The 22661-nt window shown below is 37.2% G+C and overlaps 3 protein-coding genes across 6 annotated transcripts in view; 2 read left to right on the forward strand and 1 right to left on the reverse strand.

Moving 5' to 3' along the window:
- Positions 1-2899, forward strand: part of snx13 (sorting nexin 13) — a 32748-nt gene extending 29849 nt beyond the window's left edge. For all 3 annotated transcript variants that reach the window (XM_042506386.2, XM_042506383.2, XM_042506384.2), the window contains exon 25: positions 281-2899. In XM_042506386.2, the coding sequence (XP_042362320.1) occupies positions 281-516 (236 nt within the window). In that variant the 3' untranslated portion in view covers positions 517-2899. The remainder of the gene's footprint in view (positions 1-280) is intronic.
- Positions 2900-4842: 1943 nt separating this feature from the next.
- LOC148186622 (distal membrane-arm assembly complex protein 1-like) lies at positions 4843-6939 on the reverse strand. Of its 2 annotated transcripts, XM_088090040.1 has the most exons (3): positions 6859-6939; positions 6498-6762; positions 4843-5119 (listed from the first exon to the last, which is right to left on the reverse strand). In XM_088090040.1, exons 2-3 carry the CDS (start codon positions 6706-6708, stop codon positions 5055-5057), a joined length of 276 nt encoding a protein of 91 aa, XP_087946166.1. In that variant the 5' UTR covers positions 6709-6762; positions 6859-6939; the 3' UTR covers positions 4843-5054. The 2 variants fall into 2 exon arrangements, with proteins under 2 accessions (XP_087946166.1, XP_087946165.1); XM_088090039.1 differs by having other exon boundaries at positions 6498-6936.
- Positions 6940-6943: 4 nt separating this feature from the next.
- Positions 6944-12871, forward strand: btd (biotinidase). Its single transcript, XM_042507222.2, has 6 exons — positions 6944-7435; positions 8645-8794; positions 8921-9072; positions 9177-9354; positions 9920-10513; positions 10590-12871. The coding sequence occupies exons 1-6, from the start codon at positions 7217-7219 to the stop codon at positions 10860-10862; spliced, it is 1566 nt and encodes a 521-aa protein (XP_042363156.2). The 5' UTR covers positions 6944-7216; the 3' UTR covers positions 10863-12871.
- The last annotated feature ends 9790 nt before the right edge of the window (positions 12872-22661 follow it).

A 22661-nucleotide genomic window follows, 5' to 3' on the forward strand; every position in this document is an offset into this window, starting at 1 on the left:
TTAAGTAATATTATTACATGTATTCGTGGCATGTTGTTTAGTTTGTAATCCCAAAAAGCATCCTGTAAATAAAGAAAATCTGAAAGGAATTCATTAGAGTCAATGGAGCACCTTGGTGTAGTTGTTGGACCCTGGGTTGAGCTGGCCGATGCTATGCTATAATTGGTCAGTCTGCATTTTAGCAGCATACTGAATTGTTGTTGCTCAGGGTAAAAATGACCCCCGCCTCCTTTTGAATTAATGCAAACTCCTGACCACCGTGTTTCTCTCCCTACCTCAGACGAGTTGAAGCACATCATCGGAGCAGACACCACGAGAAAGGGCATACTCCGCGTCTTCGACATGTTTCAGTACCAACCCATGAACCGTCGGCTAGTCTACGTTTTCCTGGAGGGCTTCTTGGAGACGATGTTCCCACAGTACAAATTCCCCGAGCTCTTTGTCAAGCTGCACTCCCGCTCGCCACGCATCCACAGATATAGCCAGAAACTAAAATCCTCGTCCCTCAAGAGGTGACAGGAGAGGACGGAGGCAGCGGGACATGGGCTGATCAGACACACAGTCTTGAGAGCTAAGAGTGAGAGTGGAGGTTGGGGGCTTGATGTGAACGTCGAGGTATGTGTGTGATTTCTGCCCTTCCACTTCCCTCACACGCTCTTTTCGGTAAAAAAAAAACAAAACACTCCAGCTGATTATTTTTGTCAAGACAGAACTGAAGGATGAACAAATCACACTCTGCCCTCCTCTCACTCTGTGACACACACACACACACACATGCGCAAACACAAATCCTGTAATTTGCACCAAGACTGGACACGTCAGTCTTTTCTTTTTGTTTCGATATTTTCCTCCTCCTTTTTGGACTTTTTAGTTGTGTTTAGCTTTACCCTGGGCCACTCAATGCTGCTTTCTCCTGGTCCAGAGAGCAGACCACAAATACTGTATTGTTTTTAAACTGCAGGAGTAGATAGCATAGACCCACACCTTGCCTTACCTTCCCGCTTCTGTCTTTCGGCTGGCACTCTTTACCATCTCAGTGACCTGCCAACTCAGCTGTAGTCAAACTTACCCTCATGCTGTAGACATTGTATCTGCAAAAGCTGCACACTTGTGAACAATATTTTGTTTTCATAGCAACCAAATATGTCAATAGCACTGGGTCAAAAAGGCGCTGTTTTTAAAATGTGACTGAACAAATATGGGTCGAAAGAGATGATTTAGATTTTTATTGTCCGCATTTTTTTCGAGCCTCAATGCCTCTCTTGAGACACTTTTTTTTCCTTTCCAAAGTGTTATATCATCACCCGTGATCCTCAAAGATCCACATCCCCTTTAATGCTACTGTCCGAACCTGTGACGACCAAAGCTCATGCTGTTCCATACGTGTGTGTTCACTGGTTTGATGTTGGGATACTCTGAACATTATTCTGCTTCATGTCCTTAATCATGTGAGGAAAGAGAACGCAGAGTTGACCTTTACCGACCCTAAAAGGTGAGGCTGTGAGGACACACTGAAGTGTGTTCACAGCTCCGGCTGACCAAGCGCACTATCAAAGAATGTACTTTCTGGTCTAGTGTATTTGGCTCGTGTAGAATTTTGTGTGAATGTGTGTGTGTGTGTGTATGTATGTGTGTGTGTGTGTGTGTGTTTAGCACGAAGATGCAACCCTCTTCAGTCAGAAACTGTGCCAGTGTGAGCTAGTGAACCAGCCTTAAAACAATATACAGTATATACTGACCAAGACGCACGCTAAGAGGTAGCTCTTCTTCACTCGACTGAACGTTACAAGGAAATCAAGATAGAGATATGGAGATATATCCCTAATCACTTTTATTCAGAGAAAATGTCTTTAATTTTGTGCAATATTTTTCTTTAATGCATGTGCATTTTGAATCATTGTATACTGAAAATAATTCATATTGTTTTAATAGTAGAGAAGCTTCCCCAGAAATGTCTTCTTATCCCAACAACTCGACATTCCGTTGTTGTAAAAGTACAATGTTTATTTTACAGACTTGTTTTATAAGTCTGAGTTTTTTTGTTTTGTTTTTGGTGTGTGTGGGGTATTTTACACCTCACACACTCATACAGACTATGTGTTTTGGGTATCGACCGGGCAGTTTTAGGGGGTTGTCAGTGTCGCAGCCCGATGAATAGCTCATTGGGCTGTAGCTAGTTCAGAGGCGGCCTCCGTTAACTGCTTCTTTTTAAGTCATAAGTGGCGTTTTATGCATTCAAGCCTGTTATGTTGAGTGTGAACAGATCTTTGTTGTTATTAACTGACAGCTGGAGGGACACCACCCCCCTCACCTCCTGTCCAATAGGCTCACAGGAGAGTCATGTTGTGACCAATGGAATCACTGCTAATGAGCACTTACCGTAGCAACTGTGGGAGGGCCTCTCCCATTGGCTGGACGGAGCCCATCTTGCTGCAGTCATTGGATGAAACTCCCTCGTCTGCTTTGATTTGCTTGCACTGAGCAGCCCTGGTGGACTCTGATTGGCTGAACAGGAGGACTTGAACTGGAGCCTCGCTCACTGGAGGTGAATATTTTGTTTGTTCCCACGGTGGAGGAGGTGTCACTTCTAACTTTATGCACATCTCTCCATACAGGAAGGCTTGTCTTTTTTTTAACCCCAGTATTTATGAATCTATGATAATGAAAATTGTGCATATCTGTGTACAGTATGTGTTAATAGTGTGCCTAAATGTACTGTCAACTCTATTTTCATATTTTTCTTTAACCTAAAAAAATCAATCAGAATGTCATGATCATTTTACGCGACTGAAAATGACTTTAGGGTGTTTTTTTGCATCATGCTTATCAAACTCTTCCTTGTGAGCAGTTGTGCTCAGATCAGTATAACACTAATAAAAGTTAACTCAGACTAACTGAACCACAGTCTTTATGCTGTCATCAGTGCGTTTATGATTTGTTAAGATTTGCACCTTCTGTGTGGGTACTCTGTTAATCAGAGTTTTGCGAAGGCTACTTTTGAAATGTAATAGGTTAAGATTACTTGTTACCTTATTAAAATGTAATAAGTAATGTACAGGGTTCCTAAAGCTTAAGGCAAGTCAGATTCAATGCTTTTGTATGCTTTTTTAATGCCCACCGGGTTGAAATTTAAAACCAACTTTACAGTAACCAAATTTAAAGTGAAAAAAAACTTGAACCAGCATTTTTTACTTAAATTTAAGGACAATTTTGCCCAAATGATTATTGTCACATAATCTGGTCCAGTGAAAAATTTAGATTTGGTTAGAACTGGGAAAAACTGGGGAAAAAAAGCATTTGACGGTGAGTTGTCTTGGCGATTTTGGTTTGTTCTCACTCTGCAAGTGTGAGTCCACTGCCATAATTTCCATCACGACAAGTTTATTAAGAGGGATTTAGTAAAAAAAAATAGATGTTACCATTTATTTTGAGATTTTACAAAGCAACGGCACAAAAAATGATTAATAAAATTCTAATTCCCATGTCTAAGGATTTTTAAGACTTTTGAAAGTTTGAGGTATTTTAATACCAATTAAAGACTTACTTTTTGATTAATGAATTCAATGCCTTTTTCAAGACTTTCAAGACTAAAATCTGCAGTAACCCTGAATGTAACTATTTTAATTATGTCATCAAATAAACTCGCGTTTGATTACTTTTCTAACAAATATTTTAACTTGGGTAATAAAGCAAAAAATATGTCTAGAAATAGGATAGATAGAATTGTTAACCTTAATCCTAACCAGTTTGACCCCGCCAAACTCCTCAACCCCCCAAACTTCACTTTTTTTTTTTTAACCCTTTGAAATCTGAGCAAATTGACTTAATTTCTTTCAAAAACGTGGGAAGGCAACGAACAACTTAACAAGAAATGGCCCAAAAACCAGAAAAAAACAAGTAATAATTTATAAGAAAATTACCATAAAAAAGAAAAGAAAAAGTAAAAAACACACAAAAAGAAAATGACAAACAAAAACTATATATATACTAAAACAATTTTAAATGTATCATTATGGTTTTCTGGACATTTTTCTAAAGTATTATTCATTTCCTTGTCACTCTTTCCTAGTTTTTTTGCAGTTTGCTGGAAATTTCTTGCCAGGTTGCTCTATATATTTTTCTTGTGTTTTTGAAAGAAATCAGACCAATTTTCTTAGGTTTTAGAGGTTAAGGGTTATTATGGATTCACCAAAATCACCCAATAACACAAACTAAGAGATCGTGGCAGCAGTGGACCAGCCGTTTCCATAGTCAGCGAGCTAAAATTACTGTTTTTCTCAAAGGAGTCTGGTGGCTTTGATGAGAACATAGATGGGGAACTGAAGCTGTCTGAGAGCTGGCAGAAAGGTAAAGCAGTGAAAATACTTGGACATTGATTTTTTTAATTTTTTGTTTTTAGGTAGGACATTTTTTAGGTGGCTAGAAGACATTTTATTGTTGATGCCCAACCACAGCAGTACATGGCTTATCTTTTGAGTCAGACTCCAGCCTGATTCACCAAACTGGAGGCCAGGTGACTAACTTGTACTGTAGGTAGTACACTGAGCACCTCATACGACCGCACATCAAAAAATCTGAACTATCTCTTTAAGTACTCCAATTATTGTGCAAACTAACACACAGTGTTGGGAAGACTAGTTAGGCTGTAAAAATATTAAGTAATGTAACTACTTTAAATACTTCATCAAAGAAGTGTAACTTAATACATCTGATAATTTTTCTAACAAATGTTTTTAATAGGGCAATAAAGCAAAGTAGAACTAAAAACATAGTACCTAAATATTGCGCTCAAATTTCTCTCGATGGCTTTGCTGACCTTTGTTGTCCAAAAATATGCCAAAAGACAGCATTACATTTTTATTCCCAGTAACTGTAACTGATTACCATTACATATATTTGGCAAGTTAATTACTGTGACACTGCAAGCACAACATATCTTTGACTTAGGTGCAGTCTCTTTAACTTGGTGTCATTGAACATCTTCAACAGCTTGCAGTCCATGTTTGAGCCATTTTAAACATTTATACATGCTGTTAGGAGTTCTTAAGCAGTCGTCACGTCTTCCTCTGCATTTTTCCGACCGGGTCAGTGATCATGGTAATCCCCCAAGAAGCCAAACCTAAAATATAATGCACAAGCATAGACGTCTTACTTCACACGACAATAACAAGTAATGTTACCCCTGAAAGTGAGATGGACAATACTGAAGTTAGTCTCCAAATCATAGCCTCCAACTCCTACTGTGGTAAAAGCATGTTAGACATTTTAAGTAAAGCCTTATGGCTGTCTGAAACCTACTTTTGAATTTGTAAAACCTTTATTCTATTTGTGAAAATGCAATAAGGGAGACTTCACAACATTTTTCACACGTAAACTATATTACACCAGGTCCAAATCAAACAATACTATACTTATACAGGTCAAATATGGACTAGACTACCCCAGAGTATTGATAAAAACACAGTTTCAGATTTGTGATACCATTATTCTATTTGTAAAAATGCAAAAAAAAGGGGTATTTCACTGTGTTTAGATTATCCCAGAGAGGTGAAATGTCCCTTTTTTGCATTTTCACAAATAGAATAAAGGTTTCACAGATCTGAAACTGTCTTGTTATCAACCTTAAGCTTCTCTGGAATAATCTAGTCCAGATTTGGCAGGCCTAAGCATAGTGGTTTCTATGTGCACCTGGTCCAGTGTGGTCTAGATGTAAGAAATTTCCCTTTTTAGTCTTTTCACAAACTGAAAGTGGGTTTTTTGACAGCCATGAGACTTTACTTAACCTTTTGAAACCTTGATCAACATCAGTTTCCTCATGCTGTATTCAGAGTGTGGAGTGGGAGTGGGAGTGTGGGAAAAGGCAATAAGAAATTTGGTAAGAAATGTCCTGCAAATTGTAGGAAATAATAGTGAAATGTGACAAAAAAATTGACCTTAAATTAGCTAAAGAGAGAGAAAAAAAGAGATTATTGGGAATTAGACAATTATAAAAAAAACTAAGGGGAAATACTTTTTCTTTAAAAAATGTTCATTTAAAATGATTAATTTATATACTTAAAATTATGCTGTCATTAAGCAATTATCAAAATCTAAGGAGAAAATACATTTTTAAAAATTTGTTCATTTAAAATTATTCATTTATACATTGCAAATGGTTTAATTGAAAACACGTCTTCGTATTATTTCTATTTATTATTATTCCATTTTAGCATGTTTTCTTCCAGGTTATTTCCCCCTTTTGGTTTTTTTTTTTCTTCCAATTTTTCAATTAATTTTCTTGTAGGCCTAATTTATTAATTTTTTTCTTAATCTGCTAATTGGCTTCTTTTCACGTTTTTCAAAGAAATCAAGCCCATTTGCTAAGGTCTCAAAGGGTTGAAACGTCTAACGTGCTTTCTCCACAGAGGAAGGTGCAAGCAGAGAATCGGTCGTCAAGCAATGCAAATTAGGTTTCCTGAAATTTAACACTGAAGTGTAGAGAGTGTTGCACATCTTACATGCAGCAAATGTAATCTGTGCCACCGTGCCCATGGAGGTAGTTCCGCCTTGTCGCATCACTCTCCGGGCTGCATTGAACACATAAGCTGCGGACAGGATCAAACCCCCGCCAGAGATGAGCCGACAGCTCCAGCAGCTGTTAAACATCTGGCTGGGTTTTGACACGGGGAGGTCTGCTCCTCCTGTTGGTGCTTCTGGTCCTGTTGACATTGTGCTGCAGAGTGTGTGCTAATGCTAATGCTAGTACACTTCCTGGTTCAAAACCTATGATGGAGACGTCAAACAAACAAGAGTCCGAATCTCGAAATCGTCCTCATATGTTTTAACAATTCGTCCAAATGAAAAAAAAAATGTTTCTACCAAAGTTTGTCTCGGGACCTTCTCATGCTGGTTGCTAAAAGGTCGGTTCTTGAACTGGTTCCGGTTCATATCCCTAAATGTTTCCTTTCGTGTATTTTCAAAATAAAAGTTTTGTTTACGTCTCGCTGCCGGGCGGGTATAAGGATGCAGCTGTTTGCTGTGAGCCGTTCAATGCAAGTAGATCAGTGTTTTAAAATGTAAGACATGGGCAAGCTGCAAAACTACAATCGCGTAGATCCACATTTATACAATAAACACGCTATTTCGCAATGGGACTTGCTGACTCAGTAGGACTTCTGACCTTATAGGTGTTGCAGTGAACTAGTCCATCTGGATAACTTCACAAGGGGAAGACACAATGTCTTTGTCCGTTTTAGTTTTTGTCAGTTTCTCTTTAATGTGGGCAGTTGGTCAAGCAGAGCCCATCGTGGACTCATCGTATGTTGCTGCTGTATATGAGCACAACTTAATCCTGAACCCGGAGCCTCGTGTCCCCCTGTCCCGCCTCGCTGCCCTGCAGCATATGCAGAAAAACCTGGATATCTACGAGGAGCAGGCTGCCCGGGCTGCTCAGCAGGTATGCTCTGGTCAGGGAAGAAGAAATGTGACGTTTTCAACCAAAATAACAGTGTTGCTTTTCCTCACTCTGACTTCAAAAGGGACTGTTCTTTATCAGTAAGAGGGCCGGCTGGTACGGTGGCCCTAAGGACAATTTACATAACATAACATTTCAGAAAACACTACAATATTTCAGAAAAATCTGTAATACTTCAGAAATTGTTTTCAACATTTCAGAAAACACTTTTCAGGAATTGTTTTAGTCTTTAGTCTTTAGTTTGTAATTTTATAGGGTGTAAAGTTTAGAGGGTAAAATACTCAAATCCCTCCCCAGAGCTTAAAAAGTTATTAAACATGCCTCTCACCTTTTGCATCCACCATTCCTCTCATAAATAATGAAAAGTCCCTAAATAACACTTATGTTTATTTGGTATCCATATCCTAATTTCTGTCTATATATCTGTCTGTCTACAGGATCTACACACACACACACACACACACACACACACACACGCACACACGCACACACATGCGGACACATGCAGACACATACACATCTACTATTGTTAATTTTTAACTCTTCACTCTAGTGGTCCTTGGACCTTTTACATGAAGTCTCAGATGTCACTGCTGTTGTCACTTGCTATTCATTGTAGAATATTTAACAGTTACCTGATCTTGGCTCATGACCAGAAACCACTAAAAATAATACCAGTATGCAGGATTTAGGGAGGATATATTTGTATAAATTGTATATTATTTTCATAACTATGTTTTCATTGGTTTATAATCACCTGAAAATCAGAAGTGTTGCATTTTGGTTACCTTAGAATGAGTCAGTTATATGTACATACAGAGCGGCCCCTCTTCCACTGAGTCCCCTTTATTGTTCTACAGTAGCCCAGAACAGACAAACAAGACAGTGGCTCTAGCATAGGCCACCATAGTTTTCATACTTGGAACAGAGAAAAGTTACAGTTGGTTGCAATATACAACCTTTACAGTGAGATCCCACTAAATCCCATACACTGGACCTTTAAACTAGTAATGACAGGGTAGTTACTAAGGCAGGCATATATTATGGCAAACAAGACAGTGTTCCCAAGTAATCAGGAGTGACTTTATTTGTTTGTGTTCTCACTCACAGAAACACTTTTAATGTCACACAGTTCATGATTACAGTGAAGTAATGAAGCTTGTCTCATCTCTATACTCCGCCCTTGGTCAGGGTGCCCAGATCCTGGTGTTTCCAGAAGACGGTATTCAGGGTTTCAACTTCAGCCGTTCATCTATCTCTGGCTACCTAGAAACCATTCCTGATCCCCAGCACGAGAGCTGGAACCCCTGCACAGAGCCGAGCAAATACAACAACACTGAGGTGCGCAATCACGCTGTTAGACTTGATGTTGTTATTGAACAGGCACTCTGACACAGTAAGACATGGAGACACCACTAGACTGAACAAAGTCTTCACTAATGTAACACCAGCCTGTGAATTTCAAAGGTTCTCCAGCGACTGAGCTGCATGGCCCGTCGTTACAACCTTTATGTGGTGGCCAACATGGCTGACCTGCAGCCCTGCCCCCTGAAGAGTGACCCCTCCTCATCCTGTCCCCCTGATGGACGCTGGCAGTTCAACACCAACGTGGTTTTCAGGTGCAGTGTGGACTTTAAAATAGAAGGAGTGTAGCAGATGTTCAGGATGTGCTCCAACATGTCAATTTCAAGTGAACTGTTTTACAGAATCCTCTTTCACACAGGTCAGATGGCATGCTGGTGGCGCGCTACCATAAATACAACCTTTACTTTGAGGAGGCCTTCGATATGCCGCCGAAACCTGAGATCGTAATATTTGATACACCTTTTGCTGGAAGGTTTGGGCTCCTAATCTGCTTTGACATCCTGTTCCGCGAGCCCACAGTTACCCTGGTGGAGAAGGTAAAAAAACCACACCTATACAGACTAGAGGTCGACGGATATTGTTTTTTTAGGGCCGATACAAAGTATTAGTATTTAATAAGACAGATAACTGATCTTTGGAACTGCTATGCATTTACAATAAAAAAATGTAAATATTTCTGGCTGAATTTGGTATTTGAAATGTAACAAAGTCCAACATAAAACTTTATTTAAATGTCTTTAGCAAATGTTTAAAAACTCCTGAAACTGAAACAAAAATTCAAAAAAAGTTTTTTTCAGGTGAAAAAACTGAAACTTTCTACATCATATACAGCAAGTTCCCAGCAACTTTTTTTCCTTCTAAAGTTCATTGAAATTTTAAGTAAAAAAATGAACAAATAAAAATAGTTACCAAAGGTTTTACAAAGTAGAAGTTCCTCCTATGCTGACACTTTCTTTGCATGTATTGCAGACTGTCTTCCCTTGTGTTGGTTGTGATACAGATAATTGGCAAAATGCCAAATATCAGCTCTGATAATCGGCCAAGCCGATAATCTGTTGACCCCAATTCAAACTCTGTACCCATGTTGCCCTCTCCATCTAGGGTGTGCGTCAGCTGATCTACCCCACAGCCTGGATGAATCAACTCCCCCTGTTGGACACGATCCAGTTCCAGCGTGCGTTCAGCTTGGGTGCTAATGTCACCTTGCTTGCAGCCAACATCCGTAATGACCGCCTGATCATGACAGGGAGTGGTATCTACACCCCTTTTTCTGCCACTTGTCACCATGCACAGAAAGGTGACCCAGAGGAGGGCAGGCTGCTGGTTGCCAGGGTGCCAGTCTTAGACCCACTGTGGTTGGTGCCGAGTGTGGCCACAGAGGTAGTCAGGAGTGAGTCTGCATCATTGACAGCTACGGACTCTGGATACTGTCACCAAGAGAGCTGCTTTGATTCATCTTCTCCTGAAACTGCTCCATCAGTTCCTCCCTCCTCTGCCACCTTCACCTCATCCATGATGTACGACCCGTTTACATTTGTCCTCCTAAAGGAGACAGAGGGTGAAGTGAACGTGTGTGACGGCACCTTTTGCTGTCACCTGCAGTACCAATGCTTACCACATGGTGGCAGCAAAGAGCTCTACGCATTGGGAGCATTTGCTGGAACACACATTGTGAATGGACGCTACGCGCTGCAGGTATGGAAGAGAAGATTTGTGGATATTTTAAAACTGCGTTGTGAGACTTGTCACATTTATCATATCTCCTTTGCAGGTGTGTGCACTAGTCCGCTGTGCAGGGTTGGAAGTCAGTTCCTGTGGACAGGAAGTGAAAGAGGCTGAATCTAAAATTGACTTCCTGTTGGAGGGGAGGTTTGGCACCAAATATGTGTACCCATCAATTTTGGCCAGCAAACTGGTCCTGGAGCAGCCAGAGCATCTGGAATCAGCTGCAGAAGGTAGAGTGACAATGAAACACTCAAACATGACTGGTGGGCTGGTCACTGCCTGTCTGTATGGACGAATGTATCACCTGGACAATGACTGAACTGATTTAGAAAAGATGAGTGTGTCAGGAGAAAAGCAAAGATAGCCATGCCCCAAAGCATACCCTGCTTTATTGTCTTTATTACTTTAAATGAAACCATAACTTAAAATGAAGCCACAAGCTTCATTTAAAGGGGTCCAAACAGATTGCAAGCATTTGAGTGCTTCTTACTTTGTTATTTGACAAGATGCCAAACTGTTGATGTTCTTTGAAATAATTGATGACAGTCACCACTATATGCTGATACTCTTTTGACATATATAAATCTGCTTTCACAAACATCACATGCATCCCATGGCTACAATTTTATTTAATTTTTATTTTGTTCAAGATCTGTTATCATCCATGTCTATTTATTTAGAGGCTACATATATGGTGCTATTATGTAAGAAGTTATCTTGGAATATATAATCATTCAAACCATCTGCAGGGTGCCACAAGCAGAAATTTAACTCTTTACCTCTGAAGTCAACCACCTTACCACTAAACCATCAAATAAATCAGCTGATAAATGCATAGTAGAATATGCAGGATGAATTATGAATTTTTTTAAACTTGAAATAAATATATATGATATTTGAGATTTGTCACTGGAGATTGGGAATTTTAGCTTTGAATTTAATCAAGTAGCACAGGATGTGGCATGTCAACTTTTAAACCGCATTAGATCACAACAAATGGGCAGAAACAGGAGCTCTATCCAGGTGCAAGTAGTTTCCCTACGACCTCTTCAACCCTACCCAAGGGCTCCAAAGCTGGGAACAAGCCTCAGAAGCAGAAGGGAGAGAGAGGGAGGACACAAAACTTAAAATGCTGACAACAATTTAACTGTTCAATACAATCCTGAAAAAAATCACACATTAATCTGCTGGTTTCTTGTGTACTGTCCAATACTTTAATGAAAGTTGTTCAAAAAATGTAGTTCTTTCCATCTGTGTGAATTTTGGTAACATTTGAATGAAGCCTTGTGGAGATATGGATGGTAATTGATTTAGCATATTTCTATAAATATAGAGTGAGGGATGTCTGAATCACCATAGGTTGCAGTGAGGAGAACGTTCAGCATAATTGAGTGAATAAGCTTAAAAAGTTTCAGCTCTTGAGCACGTCCTGGTGATGTAGTATGATTTTTTGAAGTATACAGTGTGAAAAGTACCAGTCACCTACAAATGTGGATTTATTGTTATAAGTAAGTGTAAGGATTATTTTGAAAAAAGAAAAAAAGTTACAAAATTTGAAATTTCAAATCAGAACTGAAACAGAAAATAGAAATTAAATATCAGTCGAGTTTTCAACAGACGTCACTGCCAATACTGAGCTAAAGTGAACATCCAAAACTTGCAAAATGTTAGAAGGACTGGCGTAGTGTGTAAATCAGGTGGTTAGTGTTCTTGAGGTTGCTGGTTCAAGTTTTATCTGAGACAGGTGACATTTGACTTTTATGGCATAAATAAAATATGGGCTGATAGATCTGTCTGCTCTGCTGATATAAGTCATCGATGAGGTACCTAAATTTTCACATACTGAATACTAATTTTTCCCTTTTTGAGTTTTCGACAGGCGTCACTGCTAATTCTGAGCTAAAGGGGACGTCGAACCATGCACAATGTCAGGAGGTTTAGCTCAGTAGGTAAATCAGGTGGTTAGTATGTCTGAGATTGCAGGTTCAAGTCTTGTCTGGGACAGGTGACTTTAATATTCTGTACAAAGACTCTGAAAACACTGAATAGCTCAAATGAAAGAAGAAACTTTCTTTTTTGTCATAGAAAAAAACTTTTGTTTGTACCTTGCTCCATTCTTGATTTATCTGAAGTTGAATAGAGGCTGGTTTCATCAAAAAGACCACTTTTTTTCTAGAAAGCTGAGAAAAATGCATTTTTGTGAAAGAGAGTCTGTCAAGCAAAACAGTGATTTGAATGTTATAATTTTGCCTTTAATGACACAAAAGACATCTGAAAATTGTATTACAAATGTTATTTTATTGTAAAATAAATATGCAAAGTACAGCACAATGTAACAGATCATGACCCCAGTTCAGAGAGAGAAAACCCACAAAACAGCCCACACAGGGAGCGTGAGAGCGCCCCCTTGTGCCAGCCGCCGAAAACACACTTTGACGTATATATGCACATCAATGGCACTCAATGAGTTAACAGTTAAAAAACACAAAACTGTCTCATCTCCAGAATTTTCATATACTGAATGCCGAATTTTCCCTGCCAAGAACTTAGTGGATTATCGGCCTGACTCATATATCAGTCGAGTTTTCGACAAATGTCACTGCCAATACTGAGCTAAAGGGAACGTAAAAAATGTCAAGTGTCAGGAGGTTTAGCTCAGTGGGTAAATCAGGTGGTTAGTGTGCCTCAAGTCTAATCTGGGACAGGTGAATTTTGAAGACTGAGCTAAACCCATAGCAAGCATTGAGCTAAAGGGAATGTTGAATCCACAAAGTTGGGTTAAGAGACAGGAGGGACAGTCAAGACACAGGAAGCTGAGGTGAAAAACAGGATCAGAGACAGGAAGGTTAGTCAAGTTACAACAAGTTAAGTTTAGAGACAAGAAGTTGAGTGAAGGTAGAAGATGGAGGTAGAGGGGGAGAGAAGTGAAAATAGGAATATGAAAGGGTCAGAAAGTAGAAAGTAAGGCACTGGAAGAGGAAAGTCAGGAAAGTGGCAGAGTGGTAAAACAGGAAAGTTTTGAACATAGCATGACGCAGCCTATCTAGATTCTGGAAAGATGACAGAAGGCTATATCAGCCAATATTTTATTTTATTTATCGCATAAAATGTAGTTTGGCTGTAGATTCATAAAGTTTAGACATTGATTGTGATATTAATAATGTCATTTACAGCAATTTTTTTTGACATGACTTTTTTGACAATTTTCCCTGGCCTATAGTATGACTTTTTTTTTGCAAAACTGTACTTTGGTTTAAAACACTCAAAATATTGACTTTTTGGACAGTTTTTTCACTGGGCTATACTATAAATGGCCTCAACATGCTGTACTATGATTCATTTCAACATTCAGAGACATGACTTTTTTGACAATTTTCCCTGGGCTATAGTATGACTTTTTTTTTTGCAAAACTGTACTTTGGTTTAAAACACTCAAAATATTGACTTTTTGGACAGTTTTTTCACTGGGCTATACCACAAATGGCCTCAACATGCTGTACTATGATTTATTTCAACATTCAGAGTCATGACTTTTTTGACAATTTTCCCTGGGCTATAGTATGACTTTTTTTTGCAAAACTGTACTTTGGCTTAAAATGCTCAAAATATGGACTTTTTGGACAGTTTTTTCAGCAGGAAATACTATAAACGGACTCAACATGCTGTACTATGATTCATTTTAACATTTGGAGCCATGACTTTTTTGACAATTTTCCCTGGGCTATAGTATGACTTTTTTTTTTGCAAAACTGTACTTTGGCTTAAAATGCTCAAAATACTGACTTTTTGGACAGTTTGTTCACTGGGCTATAGTATAAATGGCCTCAACATGCTGTACTATGATTCATTTCAACATTCAGAGACATGACTTTTTTGACAATTTTCCCTGGGCTATAGTATGACTTTTTTTTGCAAAACTGTACTTTGGCTTAAAACGCTCAAAATATGGACTTTTTGGACAGTTTTTTCAGCAGGAAATACTATAAATGGCCTCAACATGCTGTACTATGATTCATTTCAACATTCAGAGACATGACTTTTTGACCATTTTCCCTGGGCTATAGTATGACTTTTTTGCAAAACTGTACTTTGGCTTAAAACGCTCAAAATATGGACTTTTGGACAGTTTTTCAGCAGGAAATACTATAAACAGACTCAACATGCTGTACTATGATTCATTTCAACATTCAGAGACATGACTTTTTTGACCATTTTCCCTGGGCTATAGTATGACTTTTTTTTGCAAAACTGTACTTTGGCTTAAAATGCTCAAAATACTGACTTTTTGGACAGTTTTTTCACTGGGGTATACTGTAAATGGCCTCAACATGCTGTAGTATGATTCATTTCAACATTCAGTGACATGACTTTTTTGACCATTTTCCCTGGGCTATAGTATGACTTTTTTTGCAAAACTGTACTTTGGCTTAAAATGCTAAAAATACTGACTTTTGGACAGTTTTTTCACTGGGCTATACCACAAATGGCCTCAACATGCTGTACTATGATTTATTTTAACATTCAGAGCCATGACTTTTTTGACCATTTTCCCTGGGCTATAGTATGACTTTTTTTGCAAAACTGTACTTTGGCTTAAAACGCTCAAAATATGGACTTTTTGGACAGTTTTTTCAGCAGGAAATACTATAAACGGACTCAACATGCTGTACTATGATTCATTTCAACATTCAGAGACATGACTTTTTTGACAATTTTCCCTGGGCTATAGTATGACTTTTTTTGCAAAACTGTACTTTGGCTTAAAACGCTCAAAATACTGACTTTTGGACAGTTTTTCACTGGGCTATACTATAAACGGACTCAACATGCTGTACTATGATTCATTTCAACATTCAGAGTCATGACTTTTTTGACAATTTTCCCTGGGCTATAGTATGACTTTTTTTTTTGCAAAACTGTACTTTGGCTTAAAATGCTCAAAATATTGACTTTTTGGACAGTTTTTTCAGCAGGAAATACTGTAAATGGCCTCAACATGCTGTAGTATGATTCATTTCAACATTCAGAGACATGACTTTTTTGACCATTTTCCCTGGGCTATAGTATGACTTTTTTTGCAAAACTGTACTTTGGCTTAAAATGCTAAAAATACTGACTTTTTGGACAGTTTTTTCACTGGGCTATACCACAAATGGCCTCAACATGCTGTACTATGATTTATTTTAACATTTGGAGCCATGACTTTTTTGATCATTTTCCCTGGGCTATAGTATGACTTTTTTTTGCAAAACTGTACTTTGGCTTAAAACGCTCAAAATATGGACTTTTTGGACAGTTTTTTCAGCAGGAAATACTATAAACGGACTCAACATGCTGTACTATGATTCATTTCAACATTCAGAGACATGACTTTTTGACAATTTTCCCTGGGCTATAGTATGACTTTTTTTTGCAAAACTGTACTTTGGCTTAAAACGCTCAAAATACTGACTTTTTGGACAGTTTTTTCACTGGGCTATACTATAAACGGACTCAACATGCTGTACTATGATTCATTTCAACATTCAGAGTCATGACTTTTTTGACAATTTTCCCTGGGCTATAGTATGACTTTTTTTTTTGCAAAACTGTACTTTGGCTTAAAATGCTCAAAATATTGACTTTTTGGACAGTTTTTTCAGCAGGAAATACTATAAACGGACTCAACATGCTGTACTATGATTCATTTTAACATTTGGAGCCATGACTTTTTTGATCATTTTCCCTGGGCTATAGTATGACTTTTTTTTTTGCAAAACTTTACTTTGGCTTAAAATGCTCAAAATACTGACTTTTTGGGCAGTTTTTTCACTGGGCTATACTATAAATGGCCTCAACATGCTGTACTATGATTCATTTCAACATTCAGAGACATGACTTTTTTGACAATTTTCCCTGGGCTATAGTATGACTTTTTTTTGCAAAACTGTACTTTGGCTTAAAACGCTCAAAATACTGACTTTTTGGACAGTTTTTTCACTGGGCTATAATATAAATGGCCTCAACATGCTGTACTATGATTCATTTCAACATTCAGAGACATGACTTTTTTGACAATTTTTCCTGGGCTATAGTATGACTTTTTTTGCAAAACTATACTTTGGCTTAAAATGCTCAAAATACTGACTTTTTGGACAGTTTTTCACTGGGTATACTATAAATGGCCTCAACATGCTTTACTATGATTCATTTCAACTTTCAGAGACATGACTTTCTTGACCATTTTCCCTGGGCTATAGTATGACTTTTTTTGCAAAACTGTACTTTGGCTTAAAACGCTCAAAATATGGACTTTTTGGACAGTTTTTTCAGCAGGAAATACTATAAACAGACTCAACATGCTGTACTATGATTCATTTCAACATTCAGAGACATTACTTTTTTGACCATTTTCCCTGGGCTATAGTATGACTTTTTTTTGCAAAACTGTACTTTGGCTTAAAATGCTCAAAAATACTGACTTTTTGGACAGTTTTTTCAGCAGGAAATACTATAAACGGACTCAACATGCTGTACTATGATTCATTTCAACATTCAGAGACATGACTTTTTTGACCATTTTCCCTGGGCTATAGTATGACTTTTTTTTGCAAAACTGTACTTTGGCTTATAACGCTCAAAATATGGACTTTTTGGACAGTTTTTCAGCAGGAAATACTATAAACAGACTCAACATGCTGTACTATGATTCATTTCAACATTCAGAGACATGACTTTTTGACCATTTTCCCTGGGCTATAGTATGACTTTTTTTTGCAAAACTGTACTTTGGCTTAAAATGCTCAAAATATTGACTTTTTGGACAGTTTTTTCAGCAGGAAATACTATAAACGGACTCAACATGCTGTACTATGATTCATTTTAACATTTGGAGCCATGACTTTTTTGACCATTTTCCCTGGGCTATAGTATGACTTTTTTTGCAAAACTGTACTTTGGCTTAAAATGCTCAAAATACTGACTTTTTGGACAGTTTTTTCACTGGGGTATACTGTAAATGGCCTCAACATGCTGTAGTATGATTCATTTCAACATTCAGAGACATGACTTTTTTGACCATTTTCCCTGGGCTATAGTATGACTTTTTTTGCAAAACTGTACTTTGGCTTAAAATGCTAAAAATACTGACTTTTTGGACAGTTTTTTCACTGGGCTATACCACAAATGGCCTCAACATGCTGTACTATGATTTATTTTAACATTTGGAGCCATGACTTTTTTGATCATTTTCCCTGGGCTATAGTATGACTTTTTTTTGCAAAACTGTACTTTGGCTTAAAACGCTCAAAATATGGACTTTTTGGACAGTTTTTTCAGCAGGAAATACTATAAACGGACTCAACATGCTGTACTATGATTCATTTCAACATTCAGAGACATGACTTTTTTGACAATTTTCCCTGGGCTATAGTATGACTGTTTTTGCAAAACTGTACTTTATTTAAAACGCTCAAAATACTGACTTTTTGGACAGTTTTTTCACTGGGCTATACTATAAACGGACTCAGCATGCTGTACTATGATTCATTTCAACCTTCAGAGTCATGACTTTTTTGACAATTTTCCCTGGGCTATAGTATGACTTTTTTTGCAAAACTGTACTTTGGCTTAAAATGCTCAAAATATTGACTTTTTGGACAGTTTTTTCAGCAGGAAATACTATAAACGGACTCAACATGCTGTACTATGATTCATTTTAACATTTGGAGCCATGACTTTTTTGATCATTTTCCCTGGGCTATAGTATGACTTTTTTTTTTGCAAAACTTTACTTTGGTTTAAAATGCTAAATACTGACTTTTGGGCAGTTTTTCACTGGGCTATACTATAAATGGCCTCAACATGCTGTACTATGATTCATTTCAACATTCAGAGACATGACTTTTTTGACAATTTTCCCTGGGCTATAGTATGACTTTTTTTTGCAAAACTGTACTTTGGCTTAAAACGCTCAAAATACTGACTTTTTGGACAGTTTTTTCACTGGGCTATAATATAAATGGCCTCAACATGCTGTACTATGATTCATTTCAACATTCAGAGACATGACTTTTTTGACAATTTTCCCTGGGCTATAGTATGACTTTTTTTTTTGCAAAACTATACTTTGGCTTAAAATGCTCAAAATACTGACTTTTTGGACAGTTTTTTCACTGGGGTATACTATAAATGGCCTCAACATGCTGTACTATGATTCATTTCAACATTCAGAGACATGACTTTTTTGACAATTTTCCCTGGGCTATAGTATGACTTTTTTTTTGCAAAACTGTACTTTGGCTTAAAACGTTCAAAATATGGACTTTTTGGACAGTTTTTTCAGCAGGAAATACTATAAACGGACTCAACATGCTGTACTATGATTCATTTCAACATTCAGAGACATTACTTTTTTGACCATTTTCCCTGGGCTATAGTATGACTTTTTTTTGCAAAACTGTACTTTGGCTTAAAATGCTCAAAAATACTGACTTTTTGGACAGTTTTTTCAGCAGGAAATACTATAAACGGACTCAACATGCTGTACTATGATTCATTTTAACATTTGGAGCCATGACTTTTTTGATCATTTTCCCTGGGCTATAGTATGACTTTTTTTTTTGCAAAACTTTACTTTGGCTTAAAATGCTCAAAATAATGACTTTTTGGGCAGTTTTTTCACTGGGCTATACTATAAATGGCCTCAACATGCTGTACTATGATTCATTTCAACATTCAGAGACATGACTTTTTGACAATTTTCCCTGGGCTATAGTATAACTTTTTTTTGCAAAACTGTACTTTGGCTTAAAATGCTCAAAATATGGACTTTTTGGACAGTTTTTTCAGCAGGAAATACTATAAACAGACTCAACATGCTGTACTATGATTCATTTCAACATTCAGAGACATGACTTTTTTGACAATTTTCCCTGGGCTATAGTATGCCTTTTTTTTGCAAAACTGTACTTTGGCTTAAAATGTTCAAAATATTGACTTTTTGGGCAGTTTTTTCACTGAGTTATACTATAAATGGCCTCAACATGCTGTAGTATGATTCATTTCAACATTCAGAGACATGACTTTTTTGACAATTTTCCCTGGGCTATAGTATGACTTTTTTTTGCAAAACTGTACTTTGGCTTAAAACGCTCAAAATATTGACTTTTTGGACAGTTTTTTGAGCAGGAAATACTATAAACGGACTCAACATGCTGTACTATGATTCATTTTAACATTTGGAGCCATGACTTTTTTGACCATTTTCCCTGGGCTATAGTATGACTTTTTTTTGCAAAACTGTACTTTGGCTTAAAACGCTCAAAATACTGACTTTTGGACAGTTTTTCACTGGGCTATACCACAAATGGCCTCAACATGCTGTACTATGATTTATTTTAACATTCAGAGCCATGACTTTTTGACAATTTTCCCTGGGCTATAGTATGACTTTTTTTGCAAAACTGTACTTTGGCTTAAAACGCTCAAAATACTGACTTTTGGACAGTTTTTTCACTGGGCTATAATATAAATGGCCTCAACATGCTGTACTATGATTCATTTCAACATTCAGAGACATGACTTTTTTGACAATTTTCCCTGGGCTATAGTATGACTTTTTTTGCAAAACTATACTTTGGCTTAAAATGCTCAAAATACTGACTTTTTGGACAGTTTTTTCACTGGGGTATACTATAAATGGCCTCAACATGCTGTACTATGATTCATTTCAACATTCAGAGACATGACTTTTTTGACAATTTTCCCTGGGCTATAGTATGACTTTTTTTGCAAAACTGTACTTTGGCTTAAAACGCTCAAAATACTGACTTTTGGACAGTTTTTCAGCAGGAAATACTATAAACGGACTCAACATGCTGTACTATGATTCATTTCAACATTTGGAGACATGATTTTTTGACCATTTTCCCTGGGCTATAGTATGACTTTTTTTTTGCAAAACTGTACTTTGGCTTAAAATGCTCAAAATACTGACTTTTTGGACAGTTTTTTCACTGGGCTATACCACAAATGGCCTCAACATGCTGTACTATGATTCATTTCAACATTCAGAGACATGACTTTTTGACAATTTTCCCTGGGCTATAGTATGACTTTTTTGCAAAACTGTACTTTGGCTTAAAATGCTCAAAATACTGACTTTTGGACAGTTTTTCACTGGGCTATACTATAAATGGCCTCAACATGCTGTACTATGATTCATTTCAACATTCAGAGACATGACTTTTTTGACAATTTTTCCTGGGCTATAGTATGACTTTTTTTGCAAAACTATACTTTGGCTTAAAATGCTCAAAATACTGACTTTTTGGACAGTTTTTTCACTGGGGTATACTATAAATGGCCTCAACATGCTGTACTATGATTCATTTCAACATTCAGAGACATGACTTTTTTGACAATTTTCCCTGGGCTATAGTATGACTTTTTTTTTGTTGCAAAACTGTACTTTGGTTTAAAACACTCAAAATATGGACTTTTTGGACAGTTTTTTCAGCAGGAAATACTATAAACGGACTAAACATGCTGTACTATGATTTATTTCAACATTCAGAGACATGACTTTTTGCCCATTTTCCCGGGGCTATAGTATGACTTTTTTTGCAAAACTGTACTTTGGCTTAAAACGCTCAAAATATGGACTTTTGGACAGTTTTTTCAGCAGGAAATACTATAAACAGACTCAACATGCTGTACTATGATTCATTTCAACATTCAGAGACATGACTTTTTTGACAATTTTCCCTGGGCTATAGTATGACTTTTTTTTTGCAAAACTGTACTTTGGCTTAAAATGCTCAAAATATTGACTTTTTGGACAGTTTTTTCAGCAGGAAATACTATAAACGGACTCAACATGCTGTACTATGATTCATTTTAACATTTGGAGCCATGACTTTTTTGACAATTTTCCCTGGGCTATAGTATGACTTTTTTTTTGCAAAACTGTACTTTGGCTTAAAATGCTCAAAATACTGACTTTTGGACAGTTTTTCACTGGGCTATACTATAAATGGCCTCAACATGCTGTACTATGATTCATTTTAACATTTGGAGCCATGACTTTTTTGATCATTTTCCCTGGGCTATAGTATGACTTTTTTTGCAAAACTATACTTTGGCTTAAAATGCTCAAAATACTGACTTTTTGGACAGTTTTTTCACTGGGGTATACTGTAAATGGCCTCAACATGCTGTAGTATGATTCATTTCAACATTCAGAGACATGACTTTTTTGACCATTTTCCCTGGGCTATAGTATGACTTTTTTTGCAAAACTGTACTTTGGCTTAAAATGCTAAAAATACTGACTTTTTGGACAGTTTTTTCACTGGGCTATACCACAAATGGCCTCAAAATGCTGTACTATGATTTATTTTAACATTCAGAGCCATGACTTTTTGATCATTTTCCCTGGGCTATAGTATGACTTTTTTGCAAAACTGTACTTTGGCTTAAAACGCTCAAAATATGGACTTTTGGACAGTTTTTCAGCAGGAAATACTATAAACGGACTCAACATGCTGTACTATGATTCATTTCAACATTCAGAGACATGACTTTTTTGACAATTTTCCCTGGGCTATAGTATGACTTTTTTTGCAAAACTGTACTTTGGCTTAAAACGCTCAAAATACTGACTTTTTGGACAGTTTTTTCACTGGGCTATACTATAAACGGACTCAACATGCTGTACTATGATTCATTTCAACATTCAGAGTCATGACTTTTTTGACAAATTTCCCTGGGCTATAGTATGACTTTTTTTTTTGCAAAACTGTACTTTGGCTTAAAATGCTCAAAATATTGACTTTTGGACAGTTTTTCAGCAGGAAATACTATAAACGGACTCAACATGCTGTACTATGATTCATTTTAACATTTGGAGCCATGACTTTTTTGATCATTTTCCCTGGGCTATAGTATGACTTTTTTTTTTGCAAAACTTTACTTTGGCTTAAAATGCTCAAAATACTGACTTTTTGGGCAGTTTTTTCACTGGGCTATACTATAAATGACCTCAACATGCTGTACTATGATTCATTTCAACATTCAGAGACATGACTGTTTTGACCATTTTCCCTGGGCTATAGTATGACTTTTTTTTGCAAAACTG

This window comes from Plectropomus leopardus, chromosome 17 (assembly GCF_026936395.1).
Source record: "Plectropomus leopardus strain MGB_pleo_1.0 chromosome 17, ASM2693639v1, whole genome shotgun sequence".
In the NCBI taxonomy this organism is placed as follows: domain Eukaryota; kingdom Metazoa; phylum Chordata; class Actinopteri; order Perciformes; family Serranidae; genus Plectropomus; species Plectropomus leopardus.

Bases quoted from the DNA above. Each gene is read 5' to 3' on its own strand.
- LOC148186622 (XM_088090040.1), bottom strand. From the start codon at position 6,708: ATGTCAACAGGACCAGAAGCACCAACAGGAGGAGCAGACCTCCCCGTG. The intron at 5,120-6,497 runs GTAAGATGTGCA...ATTATATTTTAG, and splicing joins ACAGATTACATTTGCTGCAT to GTTTGGCTTCTTGGGGGATT.
- btd (XM_042507222.2), top strand. From the start codon at position 7,217: ATGTCTTTGTCCGTTTTAGTTTTTGTCAGTTTCTCTTTAATGTGGGCA. The intron at 7,436-8,644 runs GTATGCTCTGGT...GCCCTTGGTCAG, and splicing joins CTGCCCGGGCTGCTCAGCAG to GGTGCCCAGATCCTGGTGTT. The intron at 9,073-9,176 runs GTGCAGTGTGGA...TCTTTCACACAG, and splicing joins AACACCAACGTGGTTTTCAG to GTCAGATGGCATGCTGGTGG.